The sequence below is a fragment of the Triturus cristatus genome, chromosome 4_2 (genome assembly GCF_964204655.1).
Source record: "Triturus cristatus chromosome 4_2, aTriCri1.1, whole genome shotgun sequence".
Lineage (NCBI taxonomy): Eukaryota > Metazoa > Chordata > Amphibia > Caudata > Salamandridae > Triturus > Triturus cristatus.
The window spans coordinates 642,474,323-642,497,557 of NC_140586.1; the positions used below are offsets into that span (position 1 = coordinate 642,474,323).

The 23,235-nt window shown below is 44.5% G+C and overlaps 1 protein-coding gene across 3 annotated transcripts in view; it reads right to left on the bottom strand.

Moving 5' to 3' along the window:
• Positions 1-23,235, bottom strand: part of PDE4B (phosphodiesterase 4B) — a 1,470,628-nt gene that overhangs the window by 41,465 nt on the left and 1,405,928 nt on the right. For all 3 annotated transcript variants that reach the window (XM_085602355.1, XM_085602356.1, XM_085602357.1), the window contains one exon: positions 3,625-3,737. In XM_085602355.1, coding sequence (XP_085458481.1) covers positions 3,625-3,737 — 113 coding nt within the window. The remainder of the gene's footprint in view (positions 1-3,624; positions 3,738-23,235) is intronic.

The window sequence follows — 23,235 nt, forward strand, 5'->3', positions numbered from 1 at the left end:
TATCAGGTAACTCTGTTATAAAGTTCATAACTTGCCACAGTAAATTAGTAAATCATTTGAACACCTTTGAAGGAAATATGTAGTATCACATGGAATATGATGAGCCCCATCATTTACAAGAATTGTCTGTGTCCTGGCTGAGTGTACACCAACATCTAAATGAGGAGAGAATGTGCGCCTATCCCCATTCATGTTAGAGACGGCAATGTGGCAGAAACACAGACTGTAGGGATTGTTAATAGGCAGAGCATTCAATGTTTTTGTATTACCAGGTGAAGGGACCTAGGTGGCACTTCACTTGTGAGCTCAGCTTCCAGTATAACAGATCACAATGCAGAATCCTCTCTAGTCACAGATACTCTAAGTTCTTGGCAGTGTTGATTGGAGCAGTAACTTCAACTATGTTGAGGCAGTCAAATAGGCAATGTGGCATGCAAGCACATATGCTGTTTGCAGCAACCAGGACAGAGATGGTCAGAGGACCACAGCCTAATAAATAACCAGGATATTGTACTGCACCCAAACACTACACCTCATCTTGTATGCAAATTCCCTGAGCTAAGCTGGTCCCATCAAGGCCATGAAGTGACTTCTGTGGGCTCTACAGGATGTAGTGTCTGGTTCGGCCAGCGGTGCTGCGAGAAATGATGCAGAAGGAGAAAGGGTGCAAGGAGGAGACAAGGACCACTAGAAAAAATGCCTAGGGTAGTGGGAAGACCTGACAGGCCTTCTTAGAGGGCACACAATGAGTATTGTGTGTGTCCTGTCACACAGTCAAATTACTTTATGTTTTTCTGTAAAGCATTATATCACTGAAGTACTGTAGAGTAAATTAATGTTGGTGGATGCTACAAGACCATTTGAGTTAGTGGTTCTAAAATACAAAAGATTCATGCCACAAAGCACGGTGTCCCACAAGAGACCCTTCTTCAGTTCACATTGATCCAACAGGCAAACTGATCTGTGTTGTTGCTCCGCAATTCAAACAGATACGAGCCAAGGCTTTTTTTTGCTTCCATCTTATGATGTATCTAAAGCAAGGCCTGAGTCAGCGGCCACACTGCATAATCAGGTGTAAGGTGCACCACCGGATGCACCTATGTGTCATAAGATAAAAAATCAAAGATGTCCCACATCCTAAAAAGGTTCAGATTCAATAGATGGATCCATTTAAGAAGCATAGAGCATTTCTGGAGAAGGGGCCTCTTAGGGAAACTGCCCTGATTGTAATATTGCGAGTAATCACACACATGGCCTACTTAATGAAGAAGAACACAACACATTGGTAAAAACTTTATGAAATGGTTATTTCTTGTGGATAATCAAGCATAAACGCAAGCCTCCTTTTAAAGATGTGCGACAGTCGCTATTCATAGAAACATGTAGTGTTTAATCATATCTTGTCCCATGTTGAACGTTGCAGAAAAGGATTCACCTTGGTATTTGTTTAACATGTTTGTCGTGGGCATTAATGCACATGGTGGCAGACGTGAAGCGGTGCTACACACAATCGAAGACGAGGAATGAGCTTCAGCAGTAAATGGAAGGGGAGAAAACCTTTGAAGGTGCAAACACCTTATTGTGGGCTTTCTTAGTGAAAGAGGCGTATTGTGAATTAGAATGGCAGCCATTTGCAAGGACAGGTTCCTAACACGCGTGGTGCTGGGTTACAATGCATCCTCTTGCTGTTGTGGTTGAGTTAGTGGCAAAAATGGATAGACGAATATGAATTGTGCCACTCTGACCCACTGCATCTTTTAAGACATATATCACAACACCAGGCTTCACATGCACATTTAGCTCGTGAGCGAACAAAAAAGGCTGCAAACCAGGAACATTAGTCGAGCTGCTGATGTTTCTGAAGAAGGGAGAAAGCAGGTACCAGCTAGGCGACAACATACAAACATCACCTGAATCAGTGTCGCATCTGCTAGTGCCTGTCTCTCCAAAAGCTCTGTTTGCACATAACTGGATAATGTGTTACGAAGGGCAGGCTGATCGATATGAAGATGGAGAGACTGTCTGATAACCCTGTGCCTCCAAAGGCCTGCCATTTTGGGAAAGAATCAGGAATATCTCAGGCACACCTGACTACTACTGTCTCTGCTCCACCCCTACCGGAGTTTCATAAGCTCCGGGCTTTCGCAGAATCCGCCTATTTCCCACTAGATCACGTTACATTTGCAAGTTATAGTACATTTTATAACTGTAAAAGCGTCATTATTTTTTAGCTGGACGGCACAGTGGGCAACACTATTGTTGCTGTGATCGGTGCGCATGAAGCCACAAGTTGGAATCTCGACATGCATGCAGTAAATATACAAAACATTCAATTCAGTTGGCTGTAGCATCAGTGTGTGCTGGTTATATTTGGTTGGCACAGTTGCAGCCTGGTTCTGTGGGTCTGTGATTTAAGAAGCATCACCGTGTGCTGGTTATATTTGGTTTGCACAGTTGCAGCCTGGTTCTGTGGGTCTGTGATTTAAGCAGCATCACCGTGTGCTGGTTATATTTGGTGCACAGTTGCAGCCTGGTTCTGTGGGTCTGTGATTTAAGCAGCATCAAGGTGTGCTGGTTATATTTGGTTGGCACAGTTGCAGCCTGGTTCTGTGGGTCTGTGATTTAAGTAGCATCACCGTGTGCTGGTTATATTTGGTTGGCACAGTTGCAGCCTGGTTCTGTGGGTCTGTGATTTAAGCAGCATCAGTGTGTGCTGGTTATATTTGGTTTGCACAGTTGCAGCCTGGTTCTGTGGGTCTGTGATTTAAGCAGCATCAACGTGTGCTGGTTATATTTGGTTTGCACAGTTGCAGCCTGGTTCTGTGGGTCTGTGATTTAAGCAGCATCACCGTGTGCTGGTTATATTTGGTTTGCACAGTTGCAGCCTGGTTCTGTGGGTCTGTGATTTAAGCAACTGATAATCAGTCTGCGCAGAGGCGTGTGTGTCGGCGCGCGCTGGTTATATTTGGTTTGCACAGTTGCAGCCTGGTTCTGTGGGTCTGTGATTTAAGCAGCATCAAGGTGTGCTGGTTATATTTGGTTGGCACAGTTGCAGCCTGGTTCTGTGGGTCTGTGATTTAAGTAGCATCACCGTGTGCTGGTTATATTTGGTTGGCACAGTTGCAGCCTGGTTCTGTGGGTCTGTGATTTAAGCAGCATCAGTGTGTGCTGGTTATATTTGGTTTGCACAGTTGCAGCCTGGTTCTGTGGGTCTGTGATTTAAGCAGCATCAACGTGTGCTGGTTATATTTGGTTTGCACAGTTGCAGCCTGGTTCTGTGGGTCTGTGATTTAAGCAGCATCACCGTGTGCTGGTTATATTTGGTTTGCACAGTTGCAGCCTGGTTCTGTGGGTCTGTGATTTAAGCAACTGATAATCAGTCTGCGCAGAGGCGTGTGTGTCGGCGCGCGCGCGTTTTACAAGATATTTAGTTAGGTACACCTCATACAACGTGCACAGACTGGAGAGGATGCTGGCGATTAGGTGCACGAATTACAGAAACACTCGCGCAGCAGCACGTGCGCAAACGCAGGCGCCCAAAGCACTTTTTGCGCAGAAGCACACGAAATGGCTCAATGTTACCATTGCTCCCCCAGAAACCCGGCTGAAACAGCGCCTCCTTACCTTGTTCGAGGCCATTTCACTGACGGAGCGATAGGTCTGGATGGTCTCCAGCTGGTCCAGACACCAGTCCAGTTCTTCCAGCGTCTCCATTGCTAACTTTTGATACGACTCCTCTGCAAATAAACACACAGACATGTAGTCAGGCTCGAGGGGCGGCAGGCTGTCCAGAGCAGGGTCGACGCTAGAGGCAAAGCAGACAGGGCTGTACGTGGGGCAGTGCTCCTTCATCATGCGCCCCCTCTGCTTCCCTATTCCGCTTTGAGATGGAGACCAGAACACAGACAGGTCACTTCCCCTCAAACGCTGCTGCCTACTGACTGCCAGCGCTAGAACTGAGATGTCAGTTAATAGGGCCAGGAAACTTCCTCTGACAGAGGAGCGGGGCGGGGCGAGCGGTGTCCGTCTCTTCTGTATAAACACACACACTGAGGGGAAGTTCCTTGGCGGCAGCGGCTTTCTCACCTCAGGATGAGTCACGAGGGCGGCCACCGCGCGAGCTCTGGGATCTGGAGTGACGCCGCGCTTCGTAAGAAGCGCACGAGCGTGCAAGGCCTTTCCTTTCTTTTTTACCCGGAGCAGGGAAGAGGTTCAGACTTGCGAGGAACGAGAAGCCTGCGGGCTTGCGTTCGGTTTCGGGTATAGTGCGTGTTCAGATTTTTAATAACACAAATCTCCCCCCTCCTCTCCCAAGGGCAGGTTGGCGGCTCTGCGAAGTCAGGTGCCAAAGGAAGGCCTCGCCGAGCACATCACAATCCCAGGGAATCTGTGTTTACAGGTTTGCACGAGGACAGGCCAAATGGGGTATCTAAGTGGGTCCAAAGCGTTCTTTCTAGTACCTGCCGAGATCATACTATGTTTGTGGTGCATCCCCAAATCAATAGTGCAGCAGGAGCAGTGTCGCCAAAGCCCAGTGGTGGGAGGGGCCCAGTGCACCCCAGTTACAACTCTTTTTTTGCTACCACACCAAGGTGCGGGGAGGCCCATTTTCCTTGCTTCATTGAATCCCATGGTGTCCCTGTTACGCTGCTGCAACAAATGATGGTACAAAGACCACCCTTCCACATTTTCTTTCTGCAATGAATGATATGTTTCTTGAGTATTTTAACACGTCTTCAGTGTCAAATGACCACTGTGGTATGAATAGGGAACATTTTAGGGTTCTGGCTCTCCCTCTATCCAGTCGCCTGCTAGGACATGGACAGCTCAGACCTATGCTTATTATTACAATTAACCGTTACATGTCCATATAATGTAATGGCGGCTACTCCGCTAAGGCGTAGTAGGAGCGTCGCTCCACTGCTTTTAGCAGGGCAAAGCAGGACATATAAAATGATAATAACTTGTCGTTATTATCATTTTATTTGTTCCTGCTACTTGGCATCTTTGCCGTATTGTGGACGGGCCAGGGCTGCTCTCCTCTCAGAGTAGGGTGGAGGAGTGGTGGGCACTCAGTAAGGTGCGCAATGACTGTTTGGACGGCACTCACGGGCCGGCCAAACAGTCATGCGCACGTTGCATGTTCTCCACCCAGGCTGCATTACAGTCCCTGGCTGAGTGCCGAACCACGGCGCTCAGACCAATCACAACTCTGTAGTGTAGCATTGTGATTGGCTATCTTCAGCTTGGGAGCCCAGGGGCTTCCTGCTTGCACAGAAGCCAGGAAGAAGATGGAGGAGAGCTAGCGGCCAGCTGGCTGTCAGGTAAGTAATTTTATTTGTGTGTGTAAACCCCCATTCCCTATCTTCCCCCCCTCCCAATCCACGGCTGCTTCCCTGGAGCAGCCACCTTTGATATACTTAGTTTACATACTGCTATTATGTCTTTATACCCTCCCCAATATGTAACCCACATAATTGCTACTATGCATACTCTGTGAAGTGCTCTGATGCCTTAGGGTCAAATTTGCACTACATAAAACGCAATAAATAAATGAAATTAAAGACAATATGAGTTAGGTTGTAAAGGCCTCAATCATCTTTCATTCTTTTTAAAAGATTACATTTTAATGAATGATACCAAAACGGCTCAGTTATATACAGGTGTTGCTACCTCATGACTGTGGCGGACTAACTGCCATTCTTGGATTATTAATGCATTGCAATTTGCACTCCAGAAGCACAAAGGGATTTTTAACCTCAATTTTAATGCTAGAAAACACACAGTCGGACACACTACAGAGGTTGCCGGGTGTGCAGTCAGCCATCACTCCCCCGCCTTAACCTTAAGAGATTCTTCCATAGCAAAGTCAAAGTTTATTATTCATGATTTAGTGAATTAAAACCTTTACATGATGTAAGAACTACTCAGCACAGTCAGTTAAAACACGAGGTCACTTCAGAAAATGTCCTACTTAATACAGGTAGACACAAGGTACAGTGCTAGGGCATATGCTCTTCTGTAATTGTCCTTAATACAACCTAAAAAGCTATTGTGAATCAAATAGAACTGAAGAAAGTTAAAAAGTGCAGTTGCATGACAATCGCTAAAGGTCTCCTCATTAAGTCTCCTCAGTTGATACAGACTCACACGTGGTAAAGTGCTGGTGCATGGAAAGTGCAGATGAAAAGGGAATAGCCTTTAGGACTTGGGGGATATCATCCAGGACGGCGTTAAAATTATCGCCGGTTTAGCAGCAGAAAACTGCAGCTAAAGCGGCGATAATGGGCTTGATGATATGCCCTGGAGAATTCCAATAGAAGCCCATGTTGACACCAGAACATGGGCTTCTATAGGAATTCTCCAGGGCATAATATCAAGCCCATTATCACCGCCTTAGCGGCAGTTTTCTGCAGCTAAACCGGCGATCATTTTTAACGCCGTCCTTGATAATATGCCCCATAGTTCCTCCATTTCATCGGGCGACCACTTTAAATTGTTGTTCCACAGTGGCAGTGAATTTTACCAGGCAAGCTATTACTCGGAGGCTCCGACCTTGCAAGCAGAACAGCAAGGCTGGCGGCATATTCTTACTCCGTTAGCATTAAAGAGATTGCGTAAAAGCTTTTGGTGTGCCAGTTGCAAACTGGGGCATGTGCATAATATGTGCAAGAAAGATTAGTCTGGCCCCTGACACAGCCTGCATATGGTGAAATCGGTTCTGGGGCCCATGGTGGCATTGGAATTTTTGTTGATAACAGGTCAAGTCTTAACGTTAAAAATCTAGATTTATAAAAGCCTTTGATGGTTTCGAAGAGATAGCTCTGTGGTGCTGGCGATTTGTTTGTATTGATGCATAACCACAAGTGTTTACACTTGCGGAGGCGTTCTTTATCTTGCGTCAAGGATAATAGCTTTGTTTGTACCCTGCTATTTTAAAAGTGTGACGTGGTAAGTGTGCTTCCCACAGATGTTGCGAGGTCAGCGCTTCTAAGGCCCACTTCTCGCCTTGGCCCAACAGTTCGTTTGACTGTTATCCTGAATCTCTTTCCAGATTAGTGCTTTTAAAGTGTTCGGAGCGCCCATTCTTAGGGGTGACAGGGACTGAGGAGGGCGCTTTGCTGTGCTGGACCTTGCTCATGGAGCCCAAATTCTAACCAGATTTGTGCAGGTAACGTGCCTTGTGTGAGATGGAATAGCAGATGGCAGACTTTACTCTGGCCGTTGTTCAGAAATAGACTTCGCTTTCCCGGGAAGGCTACTGATCCGTAAGACAGCATTGGGATCAGAGTTGCTTCGATTGCTGCCAGAGTTAGCTTCCAAATTGGCGTAGGAATCTTGCTGTGTAGTTTTGAACGGCGACAAAAAGTGAAGCAAGTGGAGTCTTTAGGGAGTTTAGATGAAGCCTAGGAGAGTGACACGCGTGTAGCAAAACCCCAAGGTATTTATAGCTGGAACTCCTTTCTACTGTGCTACTTCCCAGGTACCTTTTTGCAGCTGTTCCCGAAGATGACTATTTTAGTTTTGTGTAAGGTAACACTGATCTGGTTTGTTGCACTGCAAAGAGCTAGAGTGTTAAGCAAGTTTTGCAGGCCAAAGGGAGTTAAATTCATGAGAACTATATCGTCTGCATATTGAAGTGACGTCAACAGATGTTGTCCCAGTTTTGGGGGTGTGAGTGCGCCTCATCCAAAGCTATACTCAGACCTGAGATGAACGATTGAACAGTGTTGGAGCAAGGACACAGCCTTGTTTTAGACCTTGTCTTGTTGGAATTTATGTAGTTAGGCCCTTATTTGTGCCCAGGAAAATTTTTGTCCAAGTTTCAGTCTTCCACATGAGGGTGATTCTGGTGAATGCTGATCTTGCAAAAATAAGTTGGTGCAACTTAGAAGCAGACTGGCATTGCTAGATCTCGCTGCGAGAAATTAAATGTATAGCTTCCAAATACACTGGAGGTTGTGTCCAGGGTAATGTATGGTGGTTGTGCACTATCTAATAGACTTTAACATGAAAACATATAAGCAGTGCTTAATTTGTGCATGTGGTTGCAGGTGTTGGGCATGGGCATTCATTCTTGAGGACCAGAATGAATTTTATTTCATAACACTGTAACCAAGAACAATAGATTGGAAGGGAGAAAGAAGACAGAAGATTAATATGGGAAATAATGACAAAGCTATACATCAAGGCTGAACAAGCAATGGAAATGTCAATAGGTCTCAGCTGTAACAGGCCGAGCTATTGGCTTTTCCCATGCTTGTTTTGCATTGGCATAAGCTAATGCCAAAATGTCCTCCAGTACGTCATGGCGTATGCTTGGGCTTGGTGGACATCTTGGAATAGGGTTTCTATTACAGAAAAGCCATTCCAAAATGATTGTTCAGCATACACAGAAAGCCATTCCAAGGTGACTGTCCAACATACACATAAGCAAGCAAATGTATGCTTGCATTGTGGCACACTCATGTGCATGTGTGGTGATTAACCAATGATAATTTTTTCATTTGTGATTTATCATTCCAAAACGCTACAATGATAAATAAAAAATTAAACAAGAAAGTGTGTGGCGGAACGAAAATGCTAGTGAGTGACCCATAAGCACTTTGCGACTCCTGGGCCGTGTTAAAAGAAAGTACAAACTTCAGACTGGGATGCAGAACAAAGAGTGGGACCGGAGAGCAACAGATGCATGGGAGAAAAGGAAAATACAAAAAGGGGCAGGGGTAGGCGGGAAGCAAAGAAGAGAGTAGGGTACAAAACGGCAAGCAGGCAAGGGGTTGATGGCAAGATAAATGGGGAGCAACAGGGCGTTTGGCGGGAGAAAGCAGTAACAGAAAGTGACAGGTTGAGGATGTACGAGGATCAAGGAGACACATACAATCTCAAGGAGTCATGAAAAGAAAAGAGTCTGTTAAAGTCAGCAATGGAAGGCCGCAACCCATCCAATCAGAACACTGAGATCAAAATGCTCCTGAGAGAGACAAACATAAGAATGGGGGGAGCAAATCCATCAAATCAGACTTTCTTTAAATGACAAAGCTATAACATGATGAGCAAGAGGCTGACCCAAAACCCACTCAAAGTGAACGTAACGTGTTGGAAACAATAAGTCTGCAACAGATAACTGAAGCTTACAAAGAATCAGCAGAGTTAGATAAAGTGACAGGAAGTGCAAGGTGGTAAAAGAAGAAGGGATGAGGTGGAATCAAGACTAGGCTGCCTTGCTATATGGCAACCCTGGCATTCAGTAGCTCTGCTGGCAGGATCCCATGAGTAACTTTGAGTTTTTCCCCCACAAACACTGCATAATATTTTAATTACCTGTTCAACATGACTCATAAGCAGCATATGCATATTGTTAGTCACCCACATAATCAGAACTGCCTTGAGTTTCTGCATCTTATAAGCACTTCTTTTGTGGCTGAGAAAACTGTTGTGGTGGCCCTAGCGAGTATGGATAGTGAGTTAGAACATACATGCATTTTAAAGCTGGATTGTTGCTCTGAGCAATACAGAAGCTACATCTCTGTGCTGCATGAAAGGCATAGCTATACAACAGCCATATGGACTTTTTCTAGGTTTCACTAAGACATGCACTGCATGCAGCAAGGTTGCTGGTGACCTGAACAGGATTTGCAGGGTGCAATTTGATAGTTATCTAAAATGTCAGTAAAATGTGCACATCATCAGCTTTCTCTCTATCCTTTCTTGAGACGTGTTGGGAAAATGGACATGCATCCCTGCCCAGAATTTCCTAACTGTACTGATGTCTGGATCCCTTATGCCGATGTTGTTTTCATAGGCAAACACGGATCAGGCGTATCTGCAATAACATAGGCCTCTCTCACAGACTGCATCTTGTTGGACCAGGAGGCGTGCCCAAAGCACTACCCTCATAGTGGTGAAAAGCTCCTGCGTTCACCAGGAGTTAACCAGCATGAGTGCAGTGGTGGCAGTGTACTGTGTAGCGATCAGTAGGAGTGAGCAGGTCCTTTTTAACCTGAGTCACTTGAGTGACATCTACATCCTCACCCAGTTCAAGTTCCACTGCTATGTGCCTAACTCACCCTTGGCCTACATGGGTTTGGTGCTTAGTGCACACGACTAGTATATCTGCGCTGGGTGTATGTGTTCCTGGGAAGGGTACAATACAGAGATAATGCAGTACTGTGCAGTATTTGCATGCTGAATGCATGTAAAGGATGTACATGTACGTATGAGTGGTAGAATACATGAAAGATACAGTGCTGTGCAGTGTGTGTATTCTGTCTACATGCACTGGGTGTATGCCTGCATGTGCATGGCATAGTGCATAGATGACCCTAGGTTCCATTTTGGGAGACCCAGGCATGCATGGTGAACCATGAAGAGAGCAGGTAGAGGAATCCACCCAGACAGATTTGTGTACTGCTACATTCCTGTAAAGCTGGTGGGATACTCAGTGGAGAGAGGAGAGCCAGGTCCCACCCCCATGCACTTCAAAGGGTGTCCTTTGATTCAGCGAGAGGCCACAAGGAAGGGTCCTGGGCACATCCCAGGATGGTGATGTGGCTGATAAAAGAATCATAAAGAGAAGGGGTGGAGCCCTGGGCTAACCTTTTGCTACACATGTCACAGTGGCAGACATCCAGTTGTGAAGTCTAGGACTAAAAGAAGGGGAGCTTGCAACCCCCAAAATTGTCATCTACCAAGAAGCCAGACAGGCTGTGTGTACAGAGAAGATACAGTGACCCCATATGCCATAGGAGGTCACCAGGAGCAACAAGACATGCAGCATGATCGACACTCCCCTGCTGGAGAAGTGAGGCCGTTGTGGAAGCACCTGCCCACCATCATCAAGCGAAGGGACCCATTTCAGAATCTTTGCATCACTCCCTCACCCCCCACCGTGGGACAGATCAGACACTTACCTTGCAATGAGAAGCCACAGAGAACCTCCAGTTGTTTTGTTGTCTTGATCGCTTGTGAGGAACTGTGCGCCCACTGACTGTGCTCCGCCAGGGACACTTGCAGCAAACTCACCCAATTCAGCTGCTGCTGCGCCAACATCCCGTGAACGGGGCGCACTCCGGAACTCCAGACGCGCCAAGCCTGCAGGTGCAGGTAAGACTAATTTTGGGCCAGTTGGTCTAAGGGGAACTTGCTTGCTAGTTAGCGCTGTGGCCCTAGAATACTGTTGACTTCAAAATAGAGTCAGAGTAGACTTTTGAGGCTTTAACTACTAGTGGGGCATGACAACAGTGACTCGGGAATAACCACTATTGCGAGGAGGAAGTGGGACCCAGGGGACCGACTAAAGAAACACCAAAGCCCTGACCTTAAGGGAACTGTGTAGTTGTTTGTGAATGGCATATTTTTTCTTTGTGTTGATAGCAGTAGAAATAAACTACTTCTTTTTTTTCATAAAAGTGAGTATTAGACTAGACAATTATTTATTGCTGCTGCATGTATGTTTAGTTGTGAGCCAGTGTTCACTACCCTTTATTGATCTCCCCCACAAGGGACCCTTGGACTGCTCGGCCCACGCTATTCCTGAGAGTCAAGTGCTGAAAGGGTACTTGGCCCAGTTGCTCAGAATCCACAGTAGGCCGACCGTGGAATATCAAGAGTAAAAGTCTTCTATCCCCATGGTTTGGCTCACTGACCCCTGCTTGCCCCGTGGCCCTGTGAAAGGGGCTCTGGCAAGCCTCAAGGCTACTGTGGTGTCAACATGGAGCCCTCTCAGTGGGCCAATCACCATAATGGCCAGTGCCACAAACACGATGGTGCAACAACAAGGTGATGGATGAAATGCTCGAATTAATCGCAGCCACTGGCAATTGCTTAGGCCGCATCCCAGTTCATCATTTTTTGCCTGCAATGCCACCTCAGTTTCGACCCAGCCATAGGCAAATCAGCCTTGATCCTGCTCCAGTTGGAACAGCCTCGCCCGAATTGTCAGGCAAGGTCCTCCCTGAACTGAGAAACAAGCAACTCAGGACCAGTTTTGCCCTTGTTATGGGCTCATCAGCCAGATATAGCTTGATTCCAGTGGCACAGTGAGCGTGGGCCCCACGTCTGGGCATACTCATTGCACTTAGGGCGACAACTGCAGCAAACACAACAAGGTGATGGATAGAATACGTGAACTATTCTAAGCCACTGGCAATCGCTTGGGCCGCATTCCAGTCCATCATTTTTTACCCACCATGCCACCTCAGTTTGAACCCAGCCATAGGCAGATCAGCCTTTATTCGGCTCTAGTCGGAACAGTCCAGCCCAAACTGCCAGATGAGGTTCTTCCTGAACTAGAAAACAAGCAACCCACGACCAGTTTTGCCCTTGTTATGGGCTTATCAGTCAGATATAGCTTGATTCCAGTGGCACAGTGAGCACCGAACCTACATCTTTGCATAATTGCACTTAGGTCGACCACAGCAATAACACCAAGGTGATGGATGGAATGCTGGAATTAATCTTGCCCATTGGCAATCGCACAGGCTGCATCCCAATGCTGATATGCACGTGGCCCCCTGGGCCAATCAGAAGAATCTGTTTTTTAAAAATTGAGCAGCCTACATAGAGAAAATGGCCTCCCAACAGCTGCCCAGCTGGGCACTGTCTGGGACTCTGCACCAATCACAACGCTGCCATTGCAGCATTGTGATTAGCTACAGGAGGGGAGGGAGGATGCCTGATCCTGTTCCTGTTCAGGACGGGTCCAGGAGCAGAGGCGGCGCGGGCCCAGGATCAGGTAAGTTGTAGTTTTATTTATATTTTAGCCCCCCACGGTAACACCCGTGCGATAAACCCCGCGTGACCCCTCCCCTCCCGTGAGAATTGCGAGCCGCGACTGGATCCTATTTGGTGTTTAAAAATATCTCAATGTTTATATCCAGGCATGTGCATGGGTTGACAACATAGATTTCTTAGTCTCATGCTTCGAAAATTTTGGCATAAAAACTCATCAACAAAATTTGTTATTTGGTGACCGTGCTAAGCAGCAGCTGGTGTGCATACCAAGAGTAATGATTGATAAACAACATAATTGTTCGATTTGATTATTTTAAACCTACTAACCAACTTTGTTTTAATCATGCAGTAGTGTCAAGTGGTTGTTTCAGCTTCTCTTTGCTGCTCTAAAATGTACAAAAACAAGGAAACATTTTGAAAAAGATGGCACAGATCCCATGCACCCTGGGCACACGTTGATTGACAAGTCTGTCTTGGTTGAGGGTTAGGTCTGAAAGTTCAATAATTGCGCCACCCTTTATTCCTTGTTCAGTTTTGACTTAAACTTGAACAATAACACTTTGCACGCGTTTCTTCCAAAGAGGTGTTGAAATGGTGTCGTCTGGTGGAACAATGGATGAGTAGACAGGGGAGTGCATGAAGCTGTGCCTGTGGTTTGAGATGGAAGGCACTGTACGCCCTTGGAGTAGCAGAGATAATGTTTCATAATAATGTGACAACCTTTTGCATCTGTTGTTGCAGTGATTGCTTAAAGCCATCGTCTGTGGCTACATCTTACCAAGTCACGTTTTTAGCACACCAGACTCGCACCACAGGGCAACTGCAAAGCTAGGAATGCAGCTATTGTCTCTGCATGTGGTAATGGCGATCTTTCGTAAGAACATTTTTGTACATACTTCCATGTGAGAGGGACAGTGCGAGCTTTTATGCATTTGTTTTCCAGCAGTTTTGCCTCACGAGAGATACTGAGGTGGTATTTGTAAGCATGAACTACAAAGAGAGGGACAGAAGGGGCTATTTCCGCTCACAGGGGAGTGGGAGGTCCAGCAAGGCAAGTTGCCCCAAGGGTGTAGACTAACAAAAAGGAGTATACCTGCTGTTCCTCAAGACAAGAAAGGAAGAGTCATCAAGAAGGCTGGATACAACTGAATACAGAATGAGTATATAGTTGGTAATCCATTTGTTGGATAATAATGCCCTCACACACCCTTTCAGGTGTCATGCTTCATCATATGAGCTGCTCCTCGTCGGGCCGGCGGTGCAATGCCTAACGGGCTCCCTTAAAAAGGGGCCCTTTGTCGGAGATCTTCAATCCAACTGCCGTATGGTGAAGTGCGGGTATGGGGGCCTAATTTATGTCGATGTGAATATGTGATATAAAACAGTGTTGAAAGTGCCAGCTAGGAATTTAGTTTTATTCTGAGGGCCTCCTTCCCTGATTAAATACGTGTGTGTAGCACTCAACAGAGTATAATGTCTCGTGTAGGAGTGATTTATATTAGTATTTGATGGTCAACATGTTTCTCGCATAGAGCTATTACACTCGCGATTCTTCAGGACCTAAAAAACTATCTACAAAAGGAGAGAACTTAATGATATTAATATTCTCAGTGAAAACAGGTTTAAAGCGAGTCAGTATCTCATGACTAAAATACCTGTCATAGTCTGGTACTACCCTATTCAGTAGAGGTTCAGACCACAACAGTACTTGGTGGGTTGGGCATGAGCGATAGATCCTTAAAAAGTAGGAATTTTGCCTCGCTCATGCCGTGCATCTTGACCTACCCTTACCTTGGTGGTAAGGGTAGGTCAAGACGCACGGCATGAGCGAGGCAAAAACGACAAGTGCTACCTAAAAGCGAACCAGAGGCACTACTAGAAGGGTTCAGGTTTGCCTGCTTCTGAATACCTAGATTAGGGTGATTTAAGAGAATAATGAATAAACGTTTTGTTGAGTTGCATTTGTTGAGTTCACTATCATCAGAGGTGTCTAAGCACTTGATGAGAACAGGTCCATATACTGGGATGCAGGAGGAAAGAGGTGAGAAGGCATGCTTGAAAAGCTAATTTTTGAGAGAGTGTCTCAACCTGGTAATTGACTATTCCACGCGCATTTTTGCAGGCAAGGATTTCCACAGTTTTACTGCGCCCTTCGAAAAACTGCATCCCCTACCTGGTGTTTTTGAAACATGGGCACATATAATGAATTTATCGAGGCAGAGTAGAGAGCCCTCTAGGGGCGGTCTCTGTTAAGATGCTTTTTTTTAAATAAAGGTAGGAGAATCCCTAGACCGTGTTTTATGAGATGTTCAAAGAATCTTGAAAATAATCTTCTCTTTAATCAGAAGCCAATGTAAGTCCCCCAAAAGAGGTCTAGTATAAGCAGTGTGGGGCAGCCTAATACTAACTAGGACACTGTGTTTTGGACCACCTGCAGTTTATTAATCGACAATTGACGTAGTGTAACCCAGGTATGAGCTTAATAAAGCAGTAACTACCAAATGACCGTAAAGGAAATGTGTGGAAGAGATCTCCTTAGGATTTTGATGTGATAGGCCCAAGCTGAGACAGCAACCGAGATGTGCTGTCAGGGATAGCCGACTGTCTATCTTCACAGCCTGTTTTTTAACTGCCTTGGCCAGTTTAGGAAGTGCCCCCAATTCCAGAAGTCAATAGGAGCCCAGCCACAAATCACTCCTTCCACTGACTATGAGGATTTCTCTTGCTTATTCTTACACATCAACTTATTCCAGCTGCAACGCATGTTTTGTGGGAAGTTGAGTTATTTTCTAAGCAGAATAGAACCTGCTTTTCATCGGCATACATGTAAGCTCTCACCCCTAACTCTGCAAAGGTAATCACCAGTGGTCTAACAGAAGTGCTACATAGATGGGGCAGTAATAGGGAGCCCTGAGAAACCCCATGATTGACATATGCAAGTTTTTTGCCTCAAGATGTGGGATGCAGGAAAGATTTAAACCACTAAAGCGCCACACCGCTAGTTCTGAAATCCTCAATACGGTCCAGTAGAATTAAGTTGGTCCACCGTATCGAAAGCCTCTTATCTTTCTCTCACTTCTATTCTACATTTTAGTCTTTCATAGTGATTGCAAGATATGAGAAGTAAAAACATATATGATTTTAAGAACAGGGTGATATGACCTGGATAGAGGGTGCAGTGTTTGGACGGTGAGAAGTAAGTTTTATAAAGCCGGATCTGATATAGATTCTCACTGAGGTAATTTGTTGGTGCCTTTTGTAGATGAGGATGGCCACCACCTTATTTTTGTACGGGTGATCATCAACATAACAGCACTCCTTCGGTAGCAGTACAGCCTGAGTTTTTTAGGTTTCTCTTAGAAATTACAAGTCCAAGAACTGTTAATGTAATGTGCCTTTGCAGGATATCAAATACACAGCTTACAGTGTGCAGGGTCAAGTGTGGCTACAATGATTTGGATTAAATGACTGCAGTTGATGCATCAGGCGTCTGGGTTAATGGAACAAAAGCAGATATTTGGTGGATTTGGTTCCTTTGTTTTCGAACCTCTAGACATGCTCTTTAGATAGAGCCGATAATCTGCTAGCTCAGAGGATCCTTAAAAAAGGAATAACTTTTCCTGCTTTTTGATAGAAACCCATACAGTGACCTTATTAGAGAGGTAGTGCAATGTGGCAACTTGCAGCTTCTCTAGAGTTAAAACAAACTGGGGCAAGCCAGAAATATTCCTGTTTACGAAAGCCACAGTTAAACCATCAATACAATAACCTCTATGCTGGCGAGAAGATTCTGTTAAGATATAGAGAGAGGGTACTGGATACAACTTCCCCGCTCAATGGCGGTCAGAGTTGGCCTAATTAGAATGTTGAGTTTCGATACATATTTCTTAAAATACCCATCCCGCTAGGCAGACATTTGTTTGCTAAGGTACGCAACCTACTGATTAGACTAGTGTGGGAAGGCAACAACCCTACACTCGGATTGGAAACTCTGATATTAACTAACAAGGTAGGAGGATTTGCAGTCTGCAACATCAAAATATATTTCTACAGAGCACAATCACACCATGTAATACACTGGCTCGGTCCAGCCATTACAGCGCCACACATCCTAATTGAAAAAGACCAAGTACAGAAAGGAGACCATAGGAGTATCCAGACTTGTAAACTCCCTAAACCCAGGAAGCTAATGCAGATGGTCCAAAGTAATCACTGGGGTATCTAGTCTATGGCTAGAGCAGAATGACAGACTTCTGTCTATTCCCCTCCGCTCTGACTCACAAGATCCATTCTATGAACTCAAGAGGCTGCGTAACTAGGCAGTACAAACTGTACACAGTGCACAGAGTTGCAACAGTAAACGTAGCCTTAATACAGGGGGAGGCTGACTTAGCGTGCGAAAATGATACTACATTTTGGCCCTAATGGTTCAAAGAAACTAGTATCTATTTCAAGTTTCTCAATGCTTTACTGCTCCTATAGCTTCATATACACAATAGACCCTATAAGCCAATCGCTGTGTAGTAGATGTGTGCATGATCCAGCCGATTTTGTACATCTAGACTGGAATTGTCCACCGATATCTGAATCTGTGACTAATATTGCTTGCACAGTAGAAGAAATCACCTCCACACAAACAGATATTACACAAACTACGCTACTAGGATCAGGGGTGTAGCATGGTCAGTAACATTGGGGGAGTGTTTGCTTCAGTTTTTGCGACAATCAGGCTGGCATATAATGTTAGGATACATTATAGGACAAGCAGGGTGCATTAGATGGGCCTATGGGGCAGTGGAAAGGGAGAGGAATGCGGATTGGTAGGAGTACTAAGAGAGAAAGCACAATATTTTGCAAAATTACCAATATTTGTGAGGACTTTCAAAACAGAGTTAGAGAGTGTGTGTGCGTTTTTGCCTGTATGCATGTAAAAAGTACTGCTGAAATCTGACTGACATCTCACAATACCTGACAGAAAGCACCTGCACCCAACTATTTATCAGAAAATACATTTATTAGGGGGCAACACCACAAACACCCCCCTGAATCTCTGCCTCTAACCAGGTTGCTAGCCTGCTGTGGCATGCTCAAGTAGAACAGGTGCTGCATTGTCAATATTTATTGGAAAGTGCAAACTGGCTGGAGTGTAGATGAATGGTTCGGCTCCAAAGATAAAAGAGTGGTTACCGGACTTTGCTTGGTACGACAAAATGGCAGAAACTTATTCAACATTGCAAGCCATTAAAGGTAGACTTAAAGCTAGATAACAATCTCCAGATGTTGCTACAATTTATGAGTATAGTGTGAACTGACAATAGACATCATTATCAGACGGTATAAAGCTATAGATATTTGCCCTGAGATCACCGAATTATTGATATGCTCACCATTATCCATATAACTCTTTTTTATCTTGTATGTGATCAATAATACATTGGTATTTACCACTTGCGAATTATCAATACAGCTTGATATATGCTAAAACAATTGCTTCAACTATTTGGCTGAAATGCTTATGCTGGTCGAGAAAAAACATTAAAAGGATGTTGAAACAACAACATGTTTTAATACTGGCAGCTGGGGAATGGAGCACTAATAGGCGTGCAGTATAGCATGCCGCTTGAAGAATGTGCGACTACAGAACGTACCATCTCCTCCCAGACCTTGAAGCCTGGTATCCCCTAAGCTAGATGTATGACTACAGAGGGTACCATCTCCTCACAGACCTTGAAGTCTGGTATCCCCTAAGTTAGATGTGTGACTACAGAGGGTACCATCTCCTCCCAGACTTTGAAGCCTGGTATCCCCTAAGTTAGGGAAATAGACCCCCGGTGTCAAGGTAGGATTGACTTTGACCCTAAAATTTTATTTACACTCACTGACATAGTGTGGGTCAGTTTGATAGGGACCCCCTCGACCCTGAGAATGACCATGACCAGTATTGGCAAGAAATAGGGCGGAAACATGTTGGCGTACAACTAAATTGTGGGGCCATTATACCTGCACTCCATCCGACTATTATTTTTAGATATACTGAAGGTACCTACGAATAAAGGTGATAACCTGGGTTTACCTCTGGATCTCTTCCTATCCAGTAAGTTTTATTTTAAAATTCCCTCTCACTTTAGTAGTACCATCTTACCAGGGTGGGGAGAGAGCGCCAGTGATAAAGCATGCCACAAATTGTGGGCAAGGTCTCGTCTTCTAATAAAATGTGTATCTCGTAAGGGAAATCTCGATATCCAAAGTGATAGTAATCCTGGCATAGACCTAGTTTAAATCTGTTCCACTAGCCTTCACACTCTTGTGATTTCTGAAACAACAACATGCTCTTCAGTGGTGGCTGTACTTGACTGGGTGTAGGGTAAGGAGTTATGGATGGGCATTATACAAATGTAAATAGGTTATTTGTAGCTAACCCTTTGCCTTTTCATGTAGTCCTTCATATGTAATGCCCGGACAAATGATCAGCATGTTGAAAAGGTGTTTCTGGGTATCACACACTATCTCACAGTCCACCAACATCCAATAATGATATCTCACTCAGCCCAATAAAGCTTTGATTGTATGCTTTCTGCAAGTTGTGACTGTGGCTGGGAGATTCTTTTTTTGTTTGTGGTAAATTTGCATTTTCCCAGAAACTTGCTTCCACTTATCACTATGCAAAAATACAAATAGCAGCCGGAATAATGCAGCTGTCTTTTTAATATTGATTCATTTTGACCTGTGCTTTTATGGATACATTTTTGAATCCGAATAAAGATTAATTGAATTGAATTGAATCAGCTGTCTTTGGACAACGGGGATGTTACTGGCTCATATGTAATCTGGCCAGCTTTCCCAGGGATAATTTGACTGGCATGCAGTAGCCAATCAGAATAGGCTTAAAACAGGACTTCATTCTGATTAGTCTTTCTTATTGGTCACCCTTTCAATCATTCAGGTTACGTCTTTATGTTCGGATCATTTGCCAACAGCCAGTCAAAACTGTTGCGGGTGGCAGAAATATTGGAAAATAAATACTGTGCTAAACAAATATTGTGATGCAAAAAAAACCCCAAAAAACTGTTGCGGGTAACCAGTGCCTCCTTCGAACATAATTTGCAAACCAGAGGCGCTGGCAACGTTTTCTGAATTCAAGCATTAAATACTAAATTTTTTGTATTTTACCTGTGGTACAAATTCTGCCAATTTTTCAAACTGAACTGTGAGTGAAAGAAGAAGCATGTTTTACTAATTTGTTTGTTTTGGTAAAATATTTCAGAATATCTGGTGAAGCAGAAGGTCTTGCTTACAGCACAATTTCCTCATTCCTCATCCTGTGGCTAAAATTCGATCGTTTCCCCAACCTGCATCTTCAAAACCCATTTCAGTTCACATCTACAGATAGTTTTAGGGATGTGGCAATATCTCACAGCACACACAAATACTTGTGCATCAATACACACATAAAGAAAGTGGCTGTTGGCTACTGTGGGCCATTGGGTTTTAGGGTTATCCAACTGCACTTATATCAACCCGCTGCATTTCACGGATGTGGACTACTTAAACAAGCATTTGCAATGCAATAGGTCTCGCATTTGTGAGAGTTTAAGCTATTGGCATGGTAAATTACAATGCCATTTATTTAACTGTTTTGCTAATTAACACATAAATAAAAGGCATTGTCATTTACAATGCCAATAGCTCAAACTCTTGCAAATACGAGACCTATTCAAAGAAGCGGCTGCCATTGCCCCGGCTGCTCGGAAAGTGAAAGCGTGCATGGCGCACTGAATGTTGCAGGAAAGCATGTCGTGCCTGCAGTAGGAGATACTCATTAAAGAAAATAGTGCTTACAGACTAAAAAAGGCGCACCGTGTAACAACCGAAGTTAAAGGGCCAGTCCTCATGGGAGGTTACAAATGAAGACAAGGGAGTACTTAGGAGGGACTAACAAGCCTATTAATGAATCAGAAGCCAGCATTTATGAAGAACAATGACACAAGATAATAACAAATATGGGCAGAGAGTGGGACTTCTATTCCATACTCCAATACAGAATGCCGCAGAGCAGCGCATGTGCTACCCAGGCTGGACCTAAAAAGAAGAAGCACTCTATCCTAGAGAGATGTGCACTGGTAGATATAGGCCTTAACACATGGAGACAAAAGCAAAAAAAGACAGAGGTAGGAGGAGCAGAGATCGGGGGAGGGGCAAATAAAGAGATTGAAAGATGTGGCACATCGAACATGATGAAGCATGGAAACGGGGAGGCACAGTGAAACGTAAGCATAAGGTGACGTGCACATGGAGTGATCCAGACATGGGGTGAAGCAGACCTTTGTTTTCACAAACACAAGCACTTTCTGTGAGACAGCAAGACAGGGATAAAAAAAAAATGGGGTTTTGGAACAGAGCAAGACGGGCGGAGGAAATGATGGCATAGATGCTTGCAGGGGTATAGAGTCGCACACAATGGCGCAGGAAAACACTGGGACGGAGTGAGATGGGCATTGCTACAAAGACACACAAACCAGCAAATTAAGGTGAAATGGACAAACCCAGGGTCAAATGATCAAAGTATCTGCAGATGGAAGCCTGACAAAGACCACTCAACATGCCATAACTATGTTGATGCATGTAGGTTCAATCTTAATCAACTGTGTCTGCTGTTGTCATTACGCAAAGACTGTGGATTCCGTCTAACAAGCAATCCAGGTCATTATTGTGTCCGAACAATTCGGGTTTGTGGAGTTGGCCTTATTAGTCACAAGCGCAGAATATGATAAACTGGTTCAATCAATGGTCGTGACTGCTATAGAATGGCTCATGGACAGTAGTTATCTACAAGACCTCCAGTCATATACCCACCACTTATGACTATCTTCCTAATGTAGATATGGCTTATGATGACCCAAACAATAATGACTTTTTAATAGGCTTCATGGCACACTTCTGATGCTTTTAAGAGCTATAATTAACACATGTTACTGTTACCCAATTTAGGGTATTCAATTTACCATTCTCCAGAAGGGTGTGCCCGCCTTGATGAGAATAGGATGTGTGACCTACAGACCACCACCTGTTTCAACAGCGGAAGTCAGCAATCCTATTGGCTGCACTTCACATCCAAGAAGCCAAATATACGACAAATGGCGCCAGGGCGTAATTGGATTTCCTTATAAACTACTCTCGCAGTAGAACATTTGTTATAGGCTACGGCACACGTTATGTGACAGTTTCACACGTATTTTAACTGTGCTGTGAAAATGAAATAATGAAAAATAAAAACAATGTTATTTCCTTGATCCGGTCAAAGGAGTATTAGGACTCATGAGATCCTAGCAACTCTGGCATAAACAAACAAGCGGCACTGAAAGCGATCGCTATTGTAAAAAAAATACGAGTGGTGTGCGCGCGCCACAGCAAAACATTTGTTTTCAATTATCGCGCCAGTGTCTGGGCACGATAATTGAAACCACATGGCCTTTGGTGCGCGTAATAGACACCAATAGGCAATGGGCGGAGCAATGCGCCCGCCTTTGGCCTATTGCGTGCCGTCTTTGTGAAAAACACACACGCAAAGGCCAATCGCGGAAGCCAAAAGGAAAAGCACACGCACAAGCGTGTGCGATTCCAAGCTCCGTTTTGAAACCCCGGACAAAAGGACTCTCGCTGCGCGTGCAGTACTCCGCACTGCAGCGCTAGGCGCGAGACCTAAAAAGTAGCCCACCCACACATTGCCCCTGAGCAGTTGTTATATTTTTTTATGTGAAGGGCTCTCGTCTTCACGCTCTCTTTAAATAACTCAATCACCTTTTGCACCACCACATGCCTGCTCGTTTTTGGTGCTCGTCTACCTTTCTCCATCACACGCTACATTGTGTTTCTATTATTTTTTCTAAGTTCCTGATGGCCCAGCAGCTGTCAAGTGCTACCAGACCACTCCCTTCACCTTCGAGTGCTTTTAATACTAATTTTTTTATTTATAGCTTACTGTTCCAAAATGTCAGTTGGCAAAGTTTGAACTGTAAAGAAAAAAAATATGTACGTTTCTGTGCTTCATGACGTTTTCATGAGGATGCATCATGATGCACACGCGCATTCTTAATGGCCCATGTTCTTTTTGGGTATGATCCATGCGATATCTGTTAAGTTTCTCTCACCCCTCTATTCCCTCACTTTCCCTTCCCCCCTTTTTACATATCATACTATTCTCTCTCTCATAACCCTTCCCTCCCCTCATTTGCCCACATGAAAACCAAGGAACAAGCCACGTTTCCAAAGACTCCCCCAACGATGACTTTACAAAATGAATAATGTATACACTTCCCATTGATTTCTTTGATTTAATACCTCTTCTTTTTTCCTACCCTTCCTCATTTTTTGCACGCCTTTTTAATTTCCCATCATTTTTACCAGAGTAGTATTGGCATCATAATTTGAAGAGGTTCGGCTTTGGTGTGTTAAAAAATAACTAGCATAATAAATGCGTTGTAGAATATAGTCCGTGCTAAC